This window comes from Micromys minutus, assembly GCF_963924665.1.
Source record: "Micromys minutus genome assembly, chromosome: 2".
Classification (NCBI taxonomy): domain Eukaryota; kingdom Metazoa; phylum Chordata; class Mammalia; order Rodentia; family Muridae; genus Micromys; species Micromys minutus.
In genome coordinates, this window is record NC_137971.1 from 18,525,052 (window position 1) to 18,545,934 (window position 20,883).

General features: G+C 50.8%; 1 protein-coding gene across 1 annotated transcript; it reads left to right on the top strand.

Annotated features, from left to right (window-relative positions):
* The first annotated feature begins 10,996 nt into the window (after positions 1-10,996).
* Positions 10,997-15,071, top strand: SFRP5 (secreted frizzled related protein 5). Its single transcript, XM_080912178.1, has 3 exons — positions 10,997-11,642; positions 13,246-13,323; positions 14,038-15,071. The coding sequence occupies exons 1-3, from the start codon at positions 11,123-11,125 to the stop codon at positions 14,382-14,384; spliced, it is 945 nt and encodes a 314-aa protein (XP_080768304.1). The 5' UTR covers positions 10,997-11,122; the 3' UTR covers positions 14,385-15,071.
* The last annotated feature ends 5,812 nt before the right edge of the window (positions 15,072-20,883 follow it).

The following is a 20,883-nucleotide window of genomic DNA, read 5'->3' on the forward strand; positions in this document are numbered from 1 at the left end:
TCCTGGTAAGCGCTGGCTCTCCTGCCCAGCTGGCCTCCTAATCTCCCATCAACTAGATATTCTTCGGTAAAGGGTTCGAGAGGGCGTGGTCTGGAAGTGGATGGGTGCTGAGTTCCTATGTGCAGGAACTGTGGGGAACTTCTCTCCCTCACAGATCTGGCAGCCAAGTACTTTGGAATCCGAACAATTCCAGGAAACCAGGGCCTGGGTGATGCATTAAGGGGAAAGAACGTACCTATTCCTGACCCCAACTGCTTCACCGCTTAGCCGGGTCAACATGGCACTGGCCTATTTGTCTCCAGCGCCCGCTGATCTGACTTTGCAGCCCTCCATAGTTGGCTGCAGAGGGACCCACTGCAGCCCTTGTAGCTTTCGTGACTTTGGCCCACTGAATTCATGGAGCAGTGGAAAAGGACAGAGCGTCAGAGCAAAAAGAATCAGAGCTTTGTTCTGGGCCTCCCCATCACTCACTGCCTGGGTGAACTGAGGAGGCCAACCTCTAACCTCAGTTTCTCATCCCCAAATAAGGGTTGTTCACGTAAGCCTCCCTGGTGCTGTAAAGACGGAACGGGACACTATCTGTGACTCCCAAATCCTTAATTAAAAGGAGCTGTCTTCATCAGGAGCACAGTAGCTGTCTCATGGAACTCTCTCCTGGAGCAGAATCCCCTATACTGTCCCCATCAGTGATGCCGTTCTTATAACATTGGCCAGGCCCAGCGGAGAGTGAGTCTGAGAAGCCAGAGAGAGCCACAGAGACGTATGGTAGAGGGACATCCATCTGGAACCTCCCTACTGTGCGACCGATTCACCTCCCTGTCTTCCCATCTTATGCACAGGGGGCAGTGACAACACCTCCCCACTGTGTGCCCAGTCACTTGGATGATGGAACACTTAATGCGGGACACACACTGTCCCCTGACACTGCCATCTGTCAGAGCACTGAGCTGGGGGGCTGGGCGAATAAGAGGGCTGTGAAAAACTAAACCACCAAAGAACAATAGATAGGGGACAGGGGCAGAGGACAGAGGACCAGTTGTGTGGACCTTCCAGAAAGGAAAATTCTTATTTTATCCCAAAGGAGCCCCATGAGCAGGAGATGGGAAGAGAAGCTCTGACCAGCAAATGGGGATGTACAGAGAACCAGTCACAGTCTTCGCAGGGTAAATGGACTATATAGCTCTGTAATGGAGCGTTTGCCTATAGAGGGCCCTGAGTTTGACTTTCATGGCCCCACACATACACACAAAATCACCTTCAAGACCAGCGCCCCAACCCCATCCAAGGTCCACTACATCCAAATACCTAGGAGTGACAGATAGCAAACTGGGATCTCTGCGGGTAGCCTAGGTATTAAAATGTAGGTTCTGATCAGTTTCTATGTGCAGCAACCCCTTTACTGTGTAGTTTGAGACTCTCTCCCTTCTACTGGGATGTGTGCCGGAGACAGCCATGTTGAGAAAGCCAGAGAACCAGCAACAGTTCACAGCTGCAGGAAGTTAATCCTCAGACCTTATCTGCCCACCTCCACTCTCAGAACGAAACAAAAGCCAGTGCTTTCGGAGTAAGAACCAGGAGTTGCCACAATGCAGACAGACCAATTCTAGCAGATCTGTCGATCAAAACCAACACTGACCTATCACAACAAAGGTCTGACCAGTTGGAGCTTCCAGAACCATCAAGTATACTATTGTAGCTGGAAAGGGTCCCCCGGGGCAGTATTCACAGCTGGGTGGGACTTTGGGGCTCAATGCCAACCCTAACTTCCTTGATCCTGTCTTCTCCAAACAGAAATCAATATTTTATTTACAGGCAGATGAGCCTAAGTGTGTGTGTTTATAGACCCTGATGGTCAAGGCACTGCCATACACCTCTGCCATTTGATAAGAAGCATTGGGCTCTGGGTACATCTCAACAGGAGCTCATTCAGCATTTGAGACCAGAAACTCCTGGTCACACATTGCATGGGACGTCACTCACTAAGCTTAAGTGGTGGCCTAGCCATCCTGCTGGATGGAGTCCAAGTGGAGCAAGCTGCCCACCCAGCTGAGAAGCTCTGCCAGTTCAACCAAACCTTTGCAAGTGGGGCTCTTGAACCCCCCCCCCCCAGCAGACCCACTAGCACAGAAGAGCAGGGTGGAACTGCACAGGAGAGCTACGGAAGCCAGGTAAGCCAGCCCAGAGACAACCAGAAACAGAACCTGGCTCCCCAGAAGGGGACAATTAAGAATTGGGTATCCCTTTTCAGAGAGCCTTGTACGAGGAGCCACACCCTGAACTCCCAGGTCCAGCAATCCCCTCTATGTCCAATTTCTCAGAAACCAGTGGAGAAGTTATTGTAGCCAGGCAAAAGGGCTGGGACTACCTCAGTTGCCCCCAAGGCCAACTGTCCACTCATTCCCAGGCTCGGACCCCAGCTCCCTCCCACCAGAGGACAATTGCTCTATTGGCTGGACTAGCAAGAGGAGGTTCAGTTCCTCACATTCTCCTCTTGCTGTAGCCATGCCCAGCTCCTGCCTGCCTGCACCCTCTCCTTAATGAGGCCATTGTCTGCCCAGGGTTCCCCCAACAGCTGGTCCCAACCCCAAACACTGATGCCCTGGGATTGCCCTCCACGGTCCTGCCCTTAGGTCCCTCCCAAGGATGTTCACTTCCTTCTCCTGCACCCGGAGCACAAAGTGCCCCCCAGAGCCTCTGACCTGCTGTCCTCTGAAAAGCCAGTCACTTCCCCCCCCCACCCCTCCACCCACCCCCAACCCCCCCACCCACCCCCACCCCCCCGCGCCTCAAGGGCTGCCAGCTGATCTCTGTGCCTGGGAGGGAGCTGTAGCCCTGTGAGCGAGAGCTCGTCATTTAGCTCCAATCACAGAAATCGCTGTTTTATTTACAGGCAAATGAGCCATTCTGTGTCTGTCGATTTGGGGAGTCGTGGAGAACGGTTGATAGCTTTTGGAACCATGACCATAGCTGCTGGTGGTCAGGGCAGAATAGAGGATTACTCTCAGCTGCAACCGTTTATAAATGTGGGGACCCCCAGCAACCCACATCACTGTGTCTAGGGCTAGAAAAGGGATCTTTCTCTTGCGACTGCGTAAGAACCCTTTGCACCTAACACCAGAGCAGCCTTCTTGTAGCGGCAGAAAACCCTCCCCACCCACTTTGCTGATAGGGAAACCAAGCACAAGGAATTGGGCCGTGTCCAAATTCTCACAGCCTGAAAGCAACAAAAACAAAGCCTAGGAGAAGAAGCCTTTTTGACTCTGTGCCCACACTTTCTCCCCTTCCCAAAGAGGTGGCTCTGAGCACATCTCCCTCCCCCACAGGAAGCCCTCACCCATAGCCACCCCAAGTCCATGTGTTTGTTCCTAAGTGGCCTTCCAACTTCTAGAGTGTGCACTGCTGAGATCAGAGAGCTGACCTGCCTCAGTGTCAGTGGCTTGGGTCTCCCTGAAGGGTCTGCTCCCTCAGGCCCCCTTCAGCAAGGCAGCTTGACTCAGAATTCCAAACCCCCCAGTAACTTCTCATATGCAGCCATAAAAGGAAGCCCTGGGTGTGTGACTCTGGGGATGCTATTTACCATCTCTGAGTTTGCTTCTTCTCATAAAATGGGGATAATGCCTCCCAGTGCTATTGGGATAACTACACGAGATGTCACACAGGAAAACACAGAGCACGACGTCAGGTGCCTGGTCATCTCCACACTGCATCCAAGAGAGGAAGCAGTGAGGTGGGAGAGATAGGCTCAGTGGTTCAGAGCACACACTTCTCATGTAGAGGACCCAAGTCTGATCCCCTTGGGTCACATCACCCAACATGCTGGAGTTAGATCTCTCTCTGTCTCTCTCTCTCTCTCTCTCTCTCTCTCTCTCTCTCTCTCTCTCTCTCCCTCTCTCTCCCCCACCCCTCTCTCTCTCTCTCCCCCCACCCCCATGCTCTGCTTCTCAGCCTCACCAAGTTCCAGGCTGGAGCGAACACAGTTCAGTTCCAGTTCAGGACCCTCCATTGTCTCCCTTGCCAATGGGGCTTGTTAAGCCCCAACCATCTAAGCCTGGCAATGCCCAGGCCTTGCTCCTGAAGACCTTAAGCTCCCAGGCTAAGCCCCATTCCACAGAACATTCTAACAGCCATAGTGTCCTTCCAAACCGTCTCAACAATACATTTTGTGGAAGCTCTAAATGATCATCTGACGTAGAGAACCTACATCAGGTGGCTCGAAACTGTAACTCCAGCTGCAAGGGTTCTATTCTCCTCCAGGTTTGCCAGAAAGTGGGCAAACAAAAAAAAAAAAAAAAATTACAATCACACAATGGCCAGGCCGTTGAGGGAATGACCACTGCAAAGCGTGTGTTGCAGGATTCTAGAGAGAACTGGTCAAGCTGGAGCCTTTATCCCAGCAAGGGAGGCTATAGAGGGTCCCGAACTGAATTGTTTCTACTCCACCCAGTGGAACATGAGGAGGCTGGGAGGAAGCAGAGGATGGTGTGGAGAGAGAGGTGGGGAGGGAGGGAGGGAGGGCAGAGACAGAGATCATGGCCAGGCACAGGGCACATGCTTGTAATCCCAGCGCTCAGGAAACTGAGCCAGCCTAAACTCCATACACAGTGAGCTCAGGAGACCAAAAGGGTAGGAGAGGCAAGGAGACAGGGAAGAGAGGAGGCATGGATGGAAAGAGGAGAAATTTAGGGACCAAGAATTACTGGATTTGGGGCTGGAGAGATGGCTCAGAGGTTAAGAGCACTGACTGTTCTTCCAGAGGTCCTGAGTTCAATTCCCAGCAACCACATGGTGGCTCACAACCATCTACAATGAGATCTGGTGCCCTCTTCTGGCCTGGATGTGTACATGCAGGCAGAATGCTGTTTACATAATAAATTATAATCTTTATTAGAAGAAGAAGAATTACAGGATCTGGTGGCAATCTCTCAACATTACTAGCATGCCAATGTTCAACATTGACTAACGGTTGTATAGACAGCTCTTACTATGCGCACTGTTCTAAGCAATATTTAAAATTCACTCTAGAAACTGAGTGTCTCAGCACGTCTGTAATTTGTAATTCCAGCACCTTAGAGGGAGAGACAGAAGGATCAGGAGTTTGAAGCCTAAGTGAGATATTATCTCAAAAATAAAAAGTTAAAAGTAACCTTCTTGATAATACTATCAAGAATTAATTGTCCCAGTTTACAGATAATGAAACAAGGGGGGTGTAAAATAACTCACCCACATGGCATTGATGAGTTAGAACTCACTCCAGCCTCAGAGAACATGATCTTCACCAATACATTTGATTACCTCTCTGATGAGCTTCTGGCCAGGACTGCTCCACATCCTGTGTACTCCCCAGTATGTTAGGGGTCCAGAAAGAAGAGGAGGGTATGTTTGGCCTTCTCTTCATCCACAGCCATGCCTACCACAACCACACCCACTACAGCCCCACCTACCATATGCCAGCATGCTGACCTTCTTGCTTTCCCCCTTCAGATGGGTAAATCTGAAGCTGTGAGACCCAGGCCCAAGACAAGTCCTTCCTCTACTTTAGTTCCCTGAACCTTGTGGGCTATAGAAGAGCCTGAAGAGGCTCCAGAGCTCAGGCTGATGGCAGGAAGGACGAGTAACTTCGAAGACCTAAATTCCTCTGCACCAGTCCTCAAAGCTACTAGCATGCCCAGTGATTCTGAGCAGGTCTGCCCATACTGCTAGCCAAGGCTACTCAGCAGAGGGACCTGCACAGCTAGGATGCTCTGGGCAGATGCTGGCTTTGCCATGGACAGGGTTGAACGGCAGGAAACTGGAGTCAGAAAGGTCCTGACAGCACTGTGGTTCTATTAGGTCACCCAGAGCAGCCACTGTACAAAGACAGTGTCCCAGGGGGAAATGAAAGGCTGTAAAGGCTGGTGACCACAGCAGACTCTGAAATACTAACCAAAGTCTGGCTTGCCTCTCCTGGGAGGTCAGGAGAGGGAAGAGGTGACAGAGGCCAACAGACCCCTGTAAAGCAAAGAGTAATGTCAGGTTCACCTCCACCAAAATGCTAGCCTAGCCCACACCTTTAGTTCCAGCACTCAGCAGGCAGAGGCAGGGGGATCTCTGAGTGAGAGGCCATAAAAAGTTCCAGGCCAAACGGGACGGCACAGTTATTCCCTATGTAAGATAAGTAAACCTCCAAGCTCCTTTTTTCTCCATCTCGTTTGCACTTTGAGGTCACCCTGTGAGGCATAAAGAGTAAAATGGTCACCGTCACATCTCATAGGAGGCAACTGGGACCCAGGGCATGGGAAAACCTGTAGGGAGCGGCCCTGACCGGCTTGCTTTGTGGTAATCATATACACTGCGCATGGACGTTCCTAGTGCCAGGCGGCACTATGCTAATCAGGCGAGTCGCACTACACCAATCCCTGGACGACAGATCATCCCTCCCCAGCCAGATGGAATATAAGGCGAGCACGCTCGGGGATCCCCGTACTCAGCATTGAGGTATTCCTGAATAAAGGCTGTTGAGAAGAATCCTGAGTGCCGTGTCTTCCCTGCCGGCCGAGGTGGACCCCGACAAAAACCTTGGTCATACATTTGAAAATGTTTAACTCAGACTTTTTAGACCCAGCCTGGGGTCACTTCCACTGCCCAAGGCTGCCTCTTTCCAGGACTTGTTGCGAATGGGAGGTCTTGTCTGTCAGAAAGCGTGCTCAGGTGCTAGCTGAGTGTTAGATTCTCAGAACTAGACTTCCTCAAGCACTAAGAGGCACCAAGCATCCCTGGCAAGGGGCAGCACACCCCGAATAGGGCCACTCTGGAGGCAGAGGCAGGCAGATCTCATAGTGAGACCGTGTCTCAAACAAACGAACAAACAAGACACCAAGAAGGATGTTCCAAACAGGTAGAAGAACAATCCTAAAAGGAACCCCAACAATCATGAAGTTTTGTGTTCCTGACAACATAGCTTCAAAGTATGTCCAGTGAGGTGAGCTCAACTACATAAACAGAAAGACTAACATTACGAGCGGGGTTCTGGACACTCTCTTAGAGACTGGCAGGACAGCTGGACCAGTGAATCTGAAACAGTGTTCACTCAGAACCCCTCTAGGTACATACATTCAGAATCCCAAACTGGGGATCACAGCACATCCCTGTGAATTCATCACTTAAGACAGACATAGTGCAAGAGAGAGAGAAAAAAATAATCAAGCTTTTCTTCAGCTACGTGGCCTGTTGAAGACCAGTCTGGAGTCTACGAACCCTTGTCTCAGTTACCAATCAATCAATCAATAAATTTAGACTCCTGGAGAGTGATTCCATCCCTGTTGTTATTTGCCATGTTTGAAATTTAAAATAAAAATAATAAAATTTGTTAGTTCAGTTAATAAATCATTGTATGTTAACATAAACAAATGTCATAAAAATAATTATGCCTTTTCGAAATGAGAAGTAAGAACCACAATGCCTTTGCTTTACAGTTCGTAAATCCCCCAATGCACAGGCTAATAGAGGCCAGCTGGAATTCTCTCTGCTCCTGTGTTCAATTTGTTACCACATGTGCTTTGGTTGAACTATATGATGAAAATCTGGCCTCACACAGAAATGTAGTTGGAAAAGGAAGAAGCGGTTTAATGGCCTTTGCAGATAATTGCGGGTATCTTCTTTGATAGCACCCCAAAAACGACATGTGGGTTATATGTTCATTATAATAATATGTAATCTGGTCTATTAATAAACTTGCCTTACTCCATTGCCTTGAAATCAATTGATTTATCTTGCATTTTAAATTGACTTTTAAATTATGCGCGATTTTGACTTTGTATGCCCTCTGAAAAGGTTTCAGCCTTTGAGATCCATTGGGGGAAAAAACAAAAATTTAGAAATCAGTAGGAGTTTATGAAAATAACTAAGTCTAATCAGAGAAGATTCTCAGATGCGAGAGATACCTACACAGAATTTTGCTCTTTTGAACAAGTAGGCTCCTCTACCAGGTGACGTAGCGTGAAGCTGGATAGACTACATACATCCCAGGATGGACAGATCCCAAGTGTGCCAGGTGTTCAATCCAGCTGCCTAGGCCCTGGGTTCACCTCATCAGCACCACATCAGAAAGTAGCCCAGCCAGAGATCCAGGGGAAGGGCTAACCACAGAAAGGCAGCCCAGTGCACTCTGGCTTCATGCCTTACGAGGGTCTTCCCTCCTTGCTCCCGTCAATGTTAGGGAGCCTCAAGCCTCCCCACATCAGAGTTGGCAGGTTAAGAAGGCTCATCACCCTCTTCAAGGAAGGAGGCGTCCAGCCCAGCCCCACTGCCCTTCAGAGCCTAAGCTTCCAGGCCCAGACACGCTTGGTTTCTAGCCATGTGTTGGCCTTACATAACCAGCACAGGAACAATGCCCAGCTCTGTCCAGGTCACCATGGCAATGCCAAGAACTGCCAAGCCAAGCCAAGCTGGCCCAGGACCCAACACCTTACACAACCACCTGGGAGGCCCAAGTCCTCTGTCAGTGTCCACAGCCACACCTTCCAGACAGCATACAAGATGGCCAAGCCCAGAGATGAGGCAGGGAGCGAATCACAGAGAGCAGTGCTGTTCTGCTCAGAGTTCATTCAGAGTCCTGTCCGAGGCGTCTTGGGGAATATTCAGAACACCTAATGAATGTTCACCAAAGTCTCATCTCATCCCTGTGAGCATCTGACAACCCCAGGTGTTCTTTACATGTGGGGCTGCATAGGCCTTTCCATTCACCGTTGCCCATCACAACTTCAGTGGAAGCCCCGCTTTATAAAAGAGACTGAGGGTCAGGATCATTCTTACTTGCCAAAGGCCATGCAGAGAGTTGGGAAGGAGGGGGCAGAATTTGAACCTGGTTTTCTGATGCCAACAGGGTCCTTTCCCATTACGACTGTACCCTGCTCCTCCCTGTGGGGACCAACCCTCACCCTCTAAATGGTCATTTACAGAGACTCTTGATGCTGCATATAAAGGAAAGCCCCCAGCTGGCTCTACCTGGACTCCACTATGTCAACTAGGATATCAGAGGCATCCCATCCAACCCCGGGCTGTCTGCTCCCTCTGCTCTGCCTGGTGTCTGTTATCACAGCTCCACCAGCCTCATTAAGGGCCAAACCTTTGTACCTCACCTATAACCAGCACATGGCAGGTGTTCTATATATGTGTAGTGGACACTAAAGTGTGGGCCCCACCTCTCTCACAGATTGATTGGAAGCCAGGAGCTCTGGGAATATTAAGGAGCAGAGAGAAAAAGGAAGAAGCATTGGGAAGAAAACACTCCTTACTCCGTGTAGAACCAGTCCCTACCCCCCTCAACCTCTACCCCCCTCTCACACACACCCCACATTCCCACCCCCAGCCCTTAGGAAGCTCACCCCCAGAGGGGAGGTCAGAGATCTAGTGAAACCTACAAGAATCTCCTTCCACAAGCCTCCGTCTCCGTTCCTCTCACAGAAAAGTCAAGGAAGACAGAACCCAGACAGGCACTAAGTATGGGATCCTGGAAGTCACCCTTCTGATGTCTGCTTGGATGACAATGACACTCCTTACACCCACAGTGTTTCCTGCCCCAGGCTGGAATCTATCTTAACCAAGAATAATGACTCTGGGGCTGGAGAGATGGTTCAATGGTTAAGAGCACTCACTGACTGCTCTTCCAGAGGTCCTGAGTTCAAATCCCAGCAACCACATGGTGGCTCACAACCATCTGTAATGAGATCCAATCCCCTCTTCTGGTATCTGAAGACAGTTACAGTGTACTTATATATAATAAATAAATAAATCTTAAAAAAAAAAAAAAGAATAATGACTCTGTTCTTCGGAGCCTAGCACCTCAATCTGATCCTGCCTTCCTTAGCACATGAGCTAGGTGAGCCCAGGACAGTTAACTCCACTACTGTTCCAGAGCTTTGATTTGTTTATCTGTGCTCTGACTCTGAAACTGAACTACCTATATCCACTGGGCATCTCTAATCCTCGGCTGACCTCAGCCTCAGTCTCTTTCTCTGTAAAGGGTTGGTAATAAGGGTTGCTACCCTCCTTACAGCATCACTGTGAAAACCCCATGAGGTAGTTTATGAACCGTGCCTAGGACAGTCTCCGAGCTCGGCTAGCACTTATTGGGTGTGAGCTTTCATTAGAATGAGGCATTGAGATAGCTGGGCGCAGGGCGTAGTGTGCACGCCTTTAATTCTAGCACTGGGGACGGGGTGGGGGTGGACAGAGGCAGGAGGATCTCTGTGAGTTCGAGTCCAGCCTGGTCTACTGATCTAGTTCCAGGATAGCCAGGGCTGTTACACAGAGAAGCCCTGTCTCAAATAAACAAACAAACAAAAAAAAAAAAAAAAAAAAAAAAAAACCCAGAGAGCTTCATAAGGTTGCTCTGTGTAGCACATTGTGCAGGGCACTTAGTAGGGACTCATTTAATAGAAGCCAAAATTCCCTTCACCTCGCCCCCTTGGCTGCCACAGATGGGTCTTGGTCATCTGCTATCCACAGCAGGCTGCCAAGTGCCTGGCAATGGGCAGAACCTCAGAGCGTTCTTGAAGACCTCTGGATGAAACTCTGCTTGCCTGGCCAGGAAGGCGTGGATGGTCAAGAGACTCCAGTATCTGAGAAGAGCAATGGAGGTGTTGGGGAAGGGAAACCAGAGCTGAGCAGTGAAAGGCCGAGGCGCAGAGATAAGCAGGTGGAGTGAGTGAGAAAAGGAACAGGAGAGACTGTGGTGGAGAGAGATAAGAGGATGGAGAAGAGGGTAAGGGTGAAGAAAATGCCGAGCCCCCAGGAAAAGGCACCAGAAGAGGTCTGGACAGCGGGATAGTTGACGGGTCAGGGTCGCCCGGTGAGGCGGGACAGGAGCCGGGCGGGAGAGGCTCAGGGTTCCTCCCAGGTCCGCCAACCCGGGCGGGGGTGGGAGGTGAGGGGGACCAGCGGCTGCAGATTGGCTAGGAAACGGCGAAGCCTGGGCTGGAGCCCCGTGGTGGGAGGCGCCTGGATCACTCCGGCAGCGGAGCGGAGCAGAGGCTGCCACCTACTTGGACGGCCCGAGCAGCAGACGGCTGCAGGGAGCATCCCAGCCGGGGCGCACGCGGGGCGCGGAGCAGCGGACTGTCGGGGCGGGCGGCAACATCCAGCCATGCGGGTGGCCGGGGGCGCGCGGACGGCCGCGCTGGCGCTGCTGCTCGGGGCGCTGCACGGGGCGCCGGCGCGCGGCCAGGAATATGACTACTATGGTTGGCAGGCCGAGCCGCTGCACAGCCGCTCCTACTCCAAGCCACCGCAGTGCCTCGATATCCCCGCCGACCTGCCGCTCTGCCACACGGTGGGCTACAAGCGCATGCGGCTGCCCAACCTGCTGGAGCACGAGAGCCTGGCCGAGGTGAAGCAGCAGGCAAGCAGCTGGCTGCCACTGCTGGCCAAGCGCTGCCACTCCGACACCCAGGTCTTCCTCTGCTCGCTCTTCGCTCCCGTCTGCCTGGACCGACCCATCTACCCGTGCCGCTCGCTGTGCGAAGCCGTGCGCGCCGGCTGCGCGCCGCTCATGGAGGCCTACGGCTTCCCTTGGCCCGAGATGCTGCACTGCCACAAGTTCCCCCTGGACAACGACCTCTGCATCGCGGTGCAGTTTGGGCACCTGCCTGCCACCGCGCCTCCAGGTAGCGCCTTTGCGCCCAGGGCGCCTCGAACTGATCCTCTCCCCCAAACCCTGGTCCGCACTAGATACACTGTATTCGACCAGCGCCCAGGCACCGTCTCCCTTCTTCCTATAAACTTGAGGCTCTGGGTATTCCCACTGGTTCTCTCCCACACTCTGACCTGTGCCTTGTGCAACTCAGCACGCCCGGTTTTCCAAGCTGCGGAATCCCCATAAATGCCTAAAAACCGTATTTCTTTCTTCGTCTCAAGGATGCTTGGGGTCGCTAGGCAGTGTCTTTGACCTGAAATGCAGACACCCAGACATGCGCTACTCCTTCCCTGACCTCGGGAACTTTGAAAAGAGGCGGGATTCCTGTAACCCTAACTTCCCCTCCTCCCAGTTCCTAGGCTGGATATCCTTTGGGTACTTAACTTTTCTGAACCTCCTTTCCCCAGCAGTGGAATCCAGCTTCTTGAGCTCCCAAGCCCTGCTTCCCACTGGCTCGCCATACCATCCCTGCCATTAGGCCTGACTTCTGATTGATCTTCCCTTCCATTGTGCAGGTCCTCAAAGCTGTCCCAAGGCTGGGGGCTCCACCCCTCCTCCTTTCTTCAAGAATGCCTGTCCTCTTCCAAACTGGCCTGGGCCCCTAACAACTCCCCAACCGGCTACACACACCCATAGCTCCAGCAGGCAGTCTTTGCCTGTTAACTGGGATAGCAAGAGCTCCACAGCTGGAACATTCAAATCTCCACTCCCTGCCCCTAAAGCAGCTGAGCTTCTCCCTTCACCATCTACCTCCTCTCAAAGCTAATCCTAACTGCTTGGTTTTAGGAGGCTCACACCTTCTCCTTCTCCCTCTCTGTGGGGTTCTGGGAGGGGAAAGTCCCTACCTTGAAGCTGAGAGTGGTAGGCAAGCAGGAATAGAGAGCCCCCTAAGCAAAAATTCACAGTTTCCAAAATCCTACAGGTTCTGTTTAATAGTTTCTTTGGAGCCCAAACATGAACAGCAGGATGAACTCAGGAATCTTAGGCTCAGAACCGTGTCTGACCCTAACCTTGCTACCCATGACTCCTCTTCCCAGTGAGACCTCTCACCTGGAGGCAGGCACACAAGAAAACCCAAAGGTCTGACTGGGGTAGGGGGTGATAGACAGGTTGTAGGAAGGTGCGTGTGGCCAACGGATGACATTAGGATGTTTCACATTTTAAAAAAAGGGGGAGGAGGGCTCGTTTGGACTTTCTCCAAGAAGATTAATGCTGGTTTGTGCTGGCCCTGGTCAGAGAGCAGGAGCCACAGTCCTAAGCCCTACGCTCTGCTGACTAGGCTACCCACACCACACCTGCTTTCCCTCTGCCGATAAGTAGAAAAGGCGTTGTCTGTTTCGTAGCAAACACTGGACAGGATAACACTTAGAGTGTGATGCATGTCCTGACTGCAGAAGGGTGCCTACCTTAACATACTGTCCCTACACCGTTTGAACCTTTGAATTGTCACAGTCATGCGGCCGTTGCCGTCAACCTCTTAGGAAATTAGGGCAGTTTTTGTGAGGAAGGGGACTAATGGAACAGCCTGTAATGTCCTGGTTGGTTGGGACCCCACTCATTCTTTCTCTCTTCAGTGACCAAGATCTGTGCCCAGTGTGAGATGGAGCGAAGTGCTGACGGCCTCATGGAGCAGATGTGCTCCAGCGACTTTGGTGAGCCCTGACTGTGCCTCCCAGCAGCCTGGTTCAGTACCAACCCCATCCGACTAAGGCTCCTGCAGCTGTGTTTTGTTACTTTCCCTGGAGATGCTTCCATGGTTGGGCTATCTTTTTTAGGGGGAGCAAGCTTAGCTTGCTAATGGGGCTCTCCCAGAACATGGGAGTCTGCAATAGAAGTAATGTCCTCTGTCTCTGGCATCTCTGCTGAGTATCCAGTGCTCCTCTGGCCAGGGTGCATCGTGATTAGCTTTCCCCACAGCTTCATCTTGGACTCTTCTATCCTGGGACAGCTGAACCAAGCCAGTTAGGACCAATCTCACTGTGGGCCACAAGGCTCTGCATGTGATCTTTGTTCTGTTTTGTGTCCTAGCCTCCCTGTCTATAAAAATAGGGAAAGGAGCAATGATGAAATCCTTGCTTCGGAGGAATCTTTATGCCGGAGCCTCTTTGGGAAGAAAATGTCGCTATATCAGAGGGCGGGGCACAGGGGAGGGAAAGGGGAGAAAAGATGTTTTAGGAGAATTCCCTTCTCTGAGTGGCCAAAGTTCTTTTCTGGCTTATTGAGCTGTAGAAGAAGGGTGGGGCTAGCCAGAGGGTCCTGTCCCCAGGATTCCTGTCCCTAGGTCTCTGTGGTCACTAGTCTAGGGCTCCCACTGTTCTAAGCAAATGTGACCCTCTTTTGAGCATCCTCTTCACTCCTTCCCACAGTGGTCAAGATGCGCATTAAGGAGATCAAGATAGACAATGGGGACCGAAAGCTGATTGGAGCCCAGAAGAAGAAGAAGCTGCTCAAGGCTGGCCCCTTAAAGCGAAAGGACACCAAGAAACTGGTTCTGCACATGAAGAACGGGGCAAGCTGCCCCTGCCCGCAGTTAGACAACCTGACGGGAAGCTTCCTGGTCATGGGCCGCAAAGTGGAGGGACAGCTGCTGCTCACGGCAGTCTACCGCTGGGACAAGAAGAATAAGGAGATGAAGTTTGCAGTCAAATTCATGTTCTCCTACCCCTGTTCCCTCTACTACCCATTTTTCTACGGGGCAGCTGAACCCCACTGAAGGGCCCTCCTTCTTTCCTTAACCATCCAGCTGTGCCTCGCTCGCCCTCTGTCCCTGCCCACTTGGCCTCACCCTCACTCCCAGGTTAACCCATCCCCTGACAAGGATGGCTTCATGCAGCTACGGCTTGCACAGCCTCCAGCATGGAGCTACCCTCCTTGCCTGAAGGGTCCTGGAATCCTGGGGTCGTCCAGAGACGCCCCCTCTCCGAGGAGAAGAACTTTCTCTTCTGGGGGAAGCCCTAGTGTCTGAGAAAACAGGCAGAGGAGGAAAATGAGAGGGACTTATACAGGGCCTCCCGCAGCCTGGGGAGGGGCTTTCCAGGAAGAATTGTGGGTCTCATCTCTAAGCGGGATCCGTACATAAGGAACGCTTTCCTCCCCCATGCCTCTTTGTGTGTCATCACAGTCCTCCAAAGAGCAAGAGCCAAAGGCCTCCGTGTCCTCCAGCCACACCCACTCCTCATCTGGAGCCGAGCTGGACTGGAGTGCAGGCCCAGCAGCTTCTGCATTCACTGATACACAGGCTTGCTTCCTGGCTCTTGCTCAGCCTCCGCCATCCCCGTATTCCAACAATGATAAGTTATTGCTACTGCTGTGAGGCTACTGGTTCTAGACAACAGGTTTGGTCCTTAGATTTTATAAAGTTTTAAACTAAATAAAACAACAGTTGCTTTGGACCAAGTAATTTCTTTATCCAGTATCTCTGAAGAGGCTGGACGGTAGGGAAGGTTCAGACTGCTTTATATCCGGAGCTTACACCTGGTCCATTTATCTCCTTGGAAAGCCTAAGAAAAACTGTTTCCCAGGAATACAAAGATGTCCCTGAGGAAGGAAAGAAGTGCCATGTTTCCAGTCCTTTCCCATAGTCAGAAGACTCCCAGCCATACACTGTCCCCATTTGGGCATTTCTAGGTCAGAAGGCCAGGTCACAGGGGACAATGGCGCCTCTCCCCTGGGGTTTCCAGATACTCCTGGGCACTCACTAATCCTGACATATTGGTGACAGCTACTTTATGTTGACACCACTCTAAACATGTCCCTGGACCAGCAGCAGCCATGTTACCCAGGAGCTAGTTAAAGACACATCTCAGAGTGCTAGGAATGAATGTCTGCCACTCAGAGACAGTGTTCCCCTGAAAATTCAGACAGGTGGGCCCCACTCAGACTTTCTGTAATAAAAACTGCTTTGTTATTTTTAGAATATTACTGGGCATCAAACCTAAGAATCTGCATCTTAACACATAACCTTAGTGCATCTACAGAGCTTCTAATAAATACTGGGCCCCTCTCCCATGCAATGAAAACAGGACCTCTGCCAAGCACCAGAAACCTGCTGTTTTACCACCTAGTGGCACGCAGGGTCTGGGAGCCATCACTGGAAGGCTGGGGTCCACACAGCAGCTTTAAGGTACAGGAACAGGGCCAGGAGAAAGCTTGGAGGTGAGGGGCCATGGCATGTGCAGAGTTCGTCATGGAGACGAGGTAAGGTCCGTCCACAGACGTGAGATGTCCACAGAGCAGGGAGCAGGAACTCTTAAGAGCCTTTCCTGGCCAGCAGGGTAGTCAAGGATGCTCTTCTAAAGTACAGGAGCCACCCAGGTAAGGAGAACTCTGGCTTCCAGCTCTGGAAATTCACTCCCTAGAGAAATGTCACCTGAGTAAAACAGAAGGGATGGCACAGCCAGCAAGGGCACTGGCAAAGACTGACATGGGTCTGTTGAACTGCCCTCCACAGAGGCCTCACTAACAGGTGGCCTGGCCACTTGACTATAAATCACCTCTGGGCAGTCAGGTGGCCTCTGCCCAGGCAGCAGAGACCTAACTGTACCTCCTCACCCAGAGGAGGTGGTTGCCACCCACCCTGCCCAAACCCTGCCCAGCCTGCCTAGCTCCCTGAATCTGCGCCTTGTCTGCCAGCCTCCTGCTCTAACCAAATATTTACAGGCCCTTCTGGTCCACCAAGCACAGAGATTATTTTTCCACCAAGCCCACAGGACTCCGGCCACCTATGGCTGGAGTCCAGTGCTCAGCTGGCAGGTGCTGGCAGCAGGAAGTGGAGGTGGAAGAGCGCTTCCATGGCCCACCACCTGGGAGAGCCTGAGAGGGCTTCCTACCACCCCAAAAAGAAACCTGGCTCTATGTTCCAGTTGTTCTGTTCTCTGCCTGCCTAGAATCTCTTTTGGAATGGAGACGAATTCTCCCAGAAAGCAGGGAGGCTCTGCAAGGCCCCGGGGCCATTCTTTCTTTACCTAGTCCTGCTGGTCACACAAATTTCCTTCCCAGTTGGCAGGAGCCCACACCTGGACTCAAAAAACCAGGGAAGGCAGCCCTGTGATCACAGGGATGGAACTGCATCTCATGGCACATGGGACCTCTCCACATAAAAGTTCTAGAGGCAACGTTGGGGATGCTCTAGGCTCCAGGTGTCTACAGTTCTTTTCATTACAAGGCAGTACCTCTTCCCAATTCCTCTGTCCCCTTCCAGACAGCAAGGCCTAAAGCTACAACTCAGAAGCCTCTACCCTCCTGAGCAGGTAATCCGCAGGCAAGCAGGCCCACCTGATCACATGACCACCCCCTACTTGCAAGAGAGCCCAGGAAGTCAAGTTTTCACCTGAATATAAAAAATTCTCATACAAAATAGGAGTGACTTGGGAGCAAGGGACCTCGCACTCAGGGTAGGGATGAGAAGAGGCAGTGTAGCCCAGTTCTGGCCTCTAGTCATATAAATTAGTAGCCAGATGACACTGGGTATATTACAGTGTTGTCAAGTGTGCAACAAATGCCTGAACACAATGCAGTTTAAATGGTCTTTGGTGGTTATTTTATTTTCACTAACCCAATGCCTGCATATAGTAGACACCCAGCAAAATGCCCAACTGATTCTTCAATCAACTGAGATACATGACTGACAAGAAGGTAAGGAAAAGCAGGGATGTCTTACCTAAAAGCCAAGAATATGGAAACTACATTTGGAGTTCTGCTTGCTTCAGAAGAATACCCTTAGGTGGCATATAAACCCAGTCAGGGTGAATAGCCCACACTACTCAAAAGCACTTTCAAATTCTAATTAAGCTTTAGAAATGCCATTTTGAGATAGGGTCTCACAGTGTAGCCCTAACTGGCCTATAACTCCACTGTGTAGACCACACTGGCTACAAACTCAGAGACTCACCTGCTTCTACCCCAAAGTACTGTGATTAAAGATGTGTGCCACCATGCCCAGAGGTAGCACATTTTAGTAACGCAACTACAGCTCAAAGAGGTCAGGGTTTGTCCTCAAACTCTTAACTACTTCCCACTTGCACCCTTTCACCAAGAAATGTTTACTTGCTCCCAGGCACAGATATGTAAAATCTATATATGTATATAAATCAAACATTCAGCCATAAATCTATTTCAAAATAATCCTTGGGCATACACACACCACTTAAGGATGAAAGCAAACCTACGCACTAATGGCGCCGATGTTTTATTTACAAAGAAGTCCACCTTGGCTGAGTGCTTGGCTGTAGGATGCACAGCGCTTTCAGTTTCTAGAGATGATCAGCTTTGATTTTATAACCTCCAGTGCTGAGAATGGTGTTCTGTGGCATGCGTTGGTGGCGAATACCTTTTTTCCCAGCACTTGGGAGGCAGAGGCAGGTGGATCTTTGAATTCGAGGCCAGCCTGACCTACAGAGTAAGTACCAGGACAGCTGGGGCTACACAGAAAATCCCTGTCTAAAAAAAAAAAAAAAAAAAAAAATGAAAAAATAAAGAATGCTGTTCTGCATATTGGCATACACATTTCATAACTGTTTGAAACCCTATCCTGCTGATTGCTATCCTACTATCAAATCAACCCAGTCTGCTGATTGATCCAAATCAAAATTCACTGAAAAAGTCTTTTAAGAAACTGAAGTCGGCCATTTTCATCTTTTTAATTTTTATTGTCACTCATGCTCCATTGTACATGCAGATGCCGGAGGGCTTGGTTCTCTCCTTCAGTCTGAGGCAGTCTCTAGTTTGCTCCAGGCTGCTGCGTGCTCTGGGCAATTCTCTCGTCTCCTCCCATCTGTCTATAGGCATGCTGAGATTACAGACAAACACATCTAGCTTTTTAACAGATTCCAGGGATCAAATTCAGGGTCCAGCCTCTGTGGCTAGGACTTACCTAGTGAGCAATCTCACCAGCTCACAAATAGTAACTGATTTTAAAATTAAGTATTCCAACGACATACTTTTTCTGATACTTACATGCGAGGAGGGCAACAGTAAGTCTCAATTTTCTGTAAACCATCCTGTTCCTGTAAAAGCATCGCAGTTCACAACATGCAGTGGTCTCACAGTTGTGTGATTCAAGGAGTGTCCACTGGCTGTGTGGCACGAGGGGATGCCGAGTGCACTGGGTGCCTTGTGTGCTCAGTCAAGAGTGCAGTGCACAGGACAGTGCTCCACTAATAACCTCCCACTGATTTCCAAGTTTGGTTTTGAATTGTTGGTCGCTCAGTGTTGATAGCCTTTAACTGTCACCAAACTTACCCCATCCTCACAATTACCAAATGGAGTCACAGCTTACAGTTTAAAAATCTGCCTACTATTACTACCTTCTGTAGAGCTAGAACAAGGATACAGGCGATGGAGAAGGCTCCCGGAAGCTGCTCCAGTAATGCAGAAGCAGAGAAGCCTGACACTCCTGCCCATTCCTCTCCACCCCGACTGTCACCCAGCCTCAGGTCTGCACAAAGCAAGCTCACATCCCACAACTGTACAGCCATCTGTAATCCTGGCTAAAGTTCACTCCTTGGGAAATCTAATGTGGGGGGGTGTTGTTGCTGGAATGTGTGTGGCTGGAGCCCAGTGTCCCAGCCCAAACAGCCTCTGCTGGCTGCCAAAGGAACCCGGAATCCCCAGCCACCAGCAGTGCCAGAGAATGGAATGTGCTGCTGGGGTGTTGCTGGCAGGAGGTGGGGTCACTGGGAGCTGGGGAAGGTGGGGGCTCCTGCCACAAGGCCACCTCTGTTCTGGTAGAGACTGAAGGGGGATGGTGCTGGGGGGCTGACAGACCATTCTTGTTAGCTCAGTAGCTAGCTCTTTAGAGAGTGGGGACCAGAATGTGACCTTTACCCAAAGCTTCTTAGGCCATGGCTGCTATGAACACCTGCAACACAATTCCCACTCCACTTTGGGTGTGTCACTTAACCCCGCTGTGCCTCTATTTACCCATTTAAAATATCCATGAATTAGATGAACCTGTGGCACTGTGGGACATGAGCTACTGGCTAGGCCTGTTCCCTGACAAAATGATCCGTGAACATCGCTAGCTGTGGGAAGATAGACAGACAGACCTCGGAAAAGACAGATTCATTTGGCTTCAGTCCCCAAATCATCACCTGTTAGAGGTCTGCCAAGACATTCTGAAGGAATCGACACACCAGACCACAAAAGCCTCAACAGATCTGAGCCCAAGTCAGGCTAGATGCCAGTTCCAGACCTGCCTGCCCTGTGCCAGGACTCGTAGAACCTGGCTATCTGTCCCTGTTCCTGAGTGCCCATCAAATTGGCAGGTGTTTCGACATAGACATCTAATTCTACAATGTACAAGCTGTCATCCCACATCGAGATCTCGTCACCACAGGCTCCATGGTGACACCACCACCAACACTGAACCCTGGTGGCTCTGCTCTCAAAGAGGAACCTGTATTTGAAGACAGCCTTCCCACAGGGACCTCCCAGGAAACAAAAAAAGGGAAGCCACTTTTCTCACATCTGTGACTACACCCTACAGCCAGCCTTCCTGAGTAGTGACAGTCAGTCAGTCACCTTTCAATAAGATGGCAACTGTTTCAAATTATGCTCTTATACCCTGGACTCTCCCTGATACCTTAAAAAAAAAAAAAGACAAAATCATTTTGTCAAAGGAGGAGGAGACAAAAGAGGAGGGAGGAGGACGAAGGACAGATGCTACCCGAAGGCTGCAGGATGACAGCACACAGGCATGGTAGGTGGGGCCGAACTCAGAGCTGGCGCACAGTGCTGCTGCTGTGCACGACCAGCCTTACCCTGTGGAAAACAGCCTAACATAATGTGTGCAGTGCCCAGCACCAGCCTAACCTGGATCACAGGGCCAACCTGCACCTCCCCCTCTATGAACCTTTTCTACCAGCTCTCAGGCTCCTGCAGTGTTGGCCTTTGTGTCTTCCCCAGAGGATTAACTAAAACCTTTCCATTCTGAAGCCTGCATTATTTATAGTTAAGTTCTGGTCCCAACCTCAACCCAAAGCCCTGGGTCTGGTCACCACAAAGCCCACCCTGCTGTTGATAAGGCACAGCTTTCTGTTGGGCCTGGCTGGCTCATGCACTGCCACAGAAAGTGTGCACAGTCCCACCCACAGCCCACCCTGGGCAACGTGAAAGACCTGAACAGCAGTAGGAGACCTGACAAAACCATAAGCATGAGGCCTTTTATTGACAACTCTCCACACAAAGTTCCTTTCTACTGCTCTACAGTATAA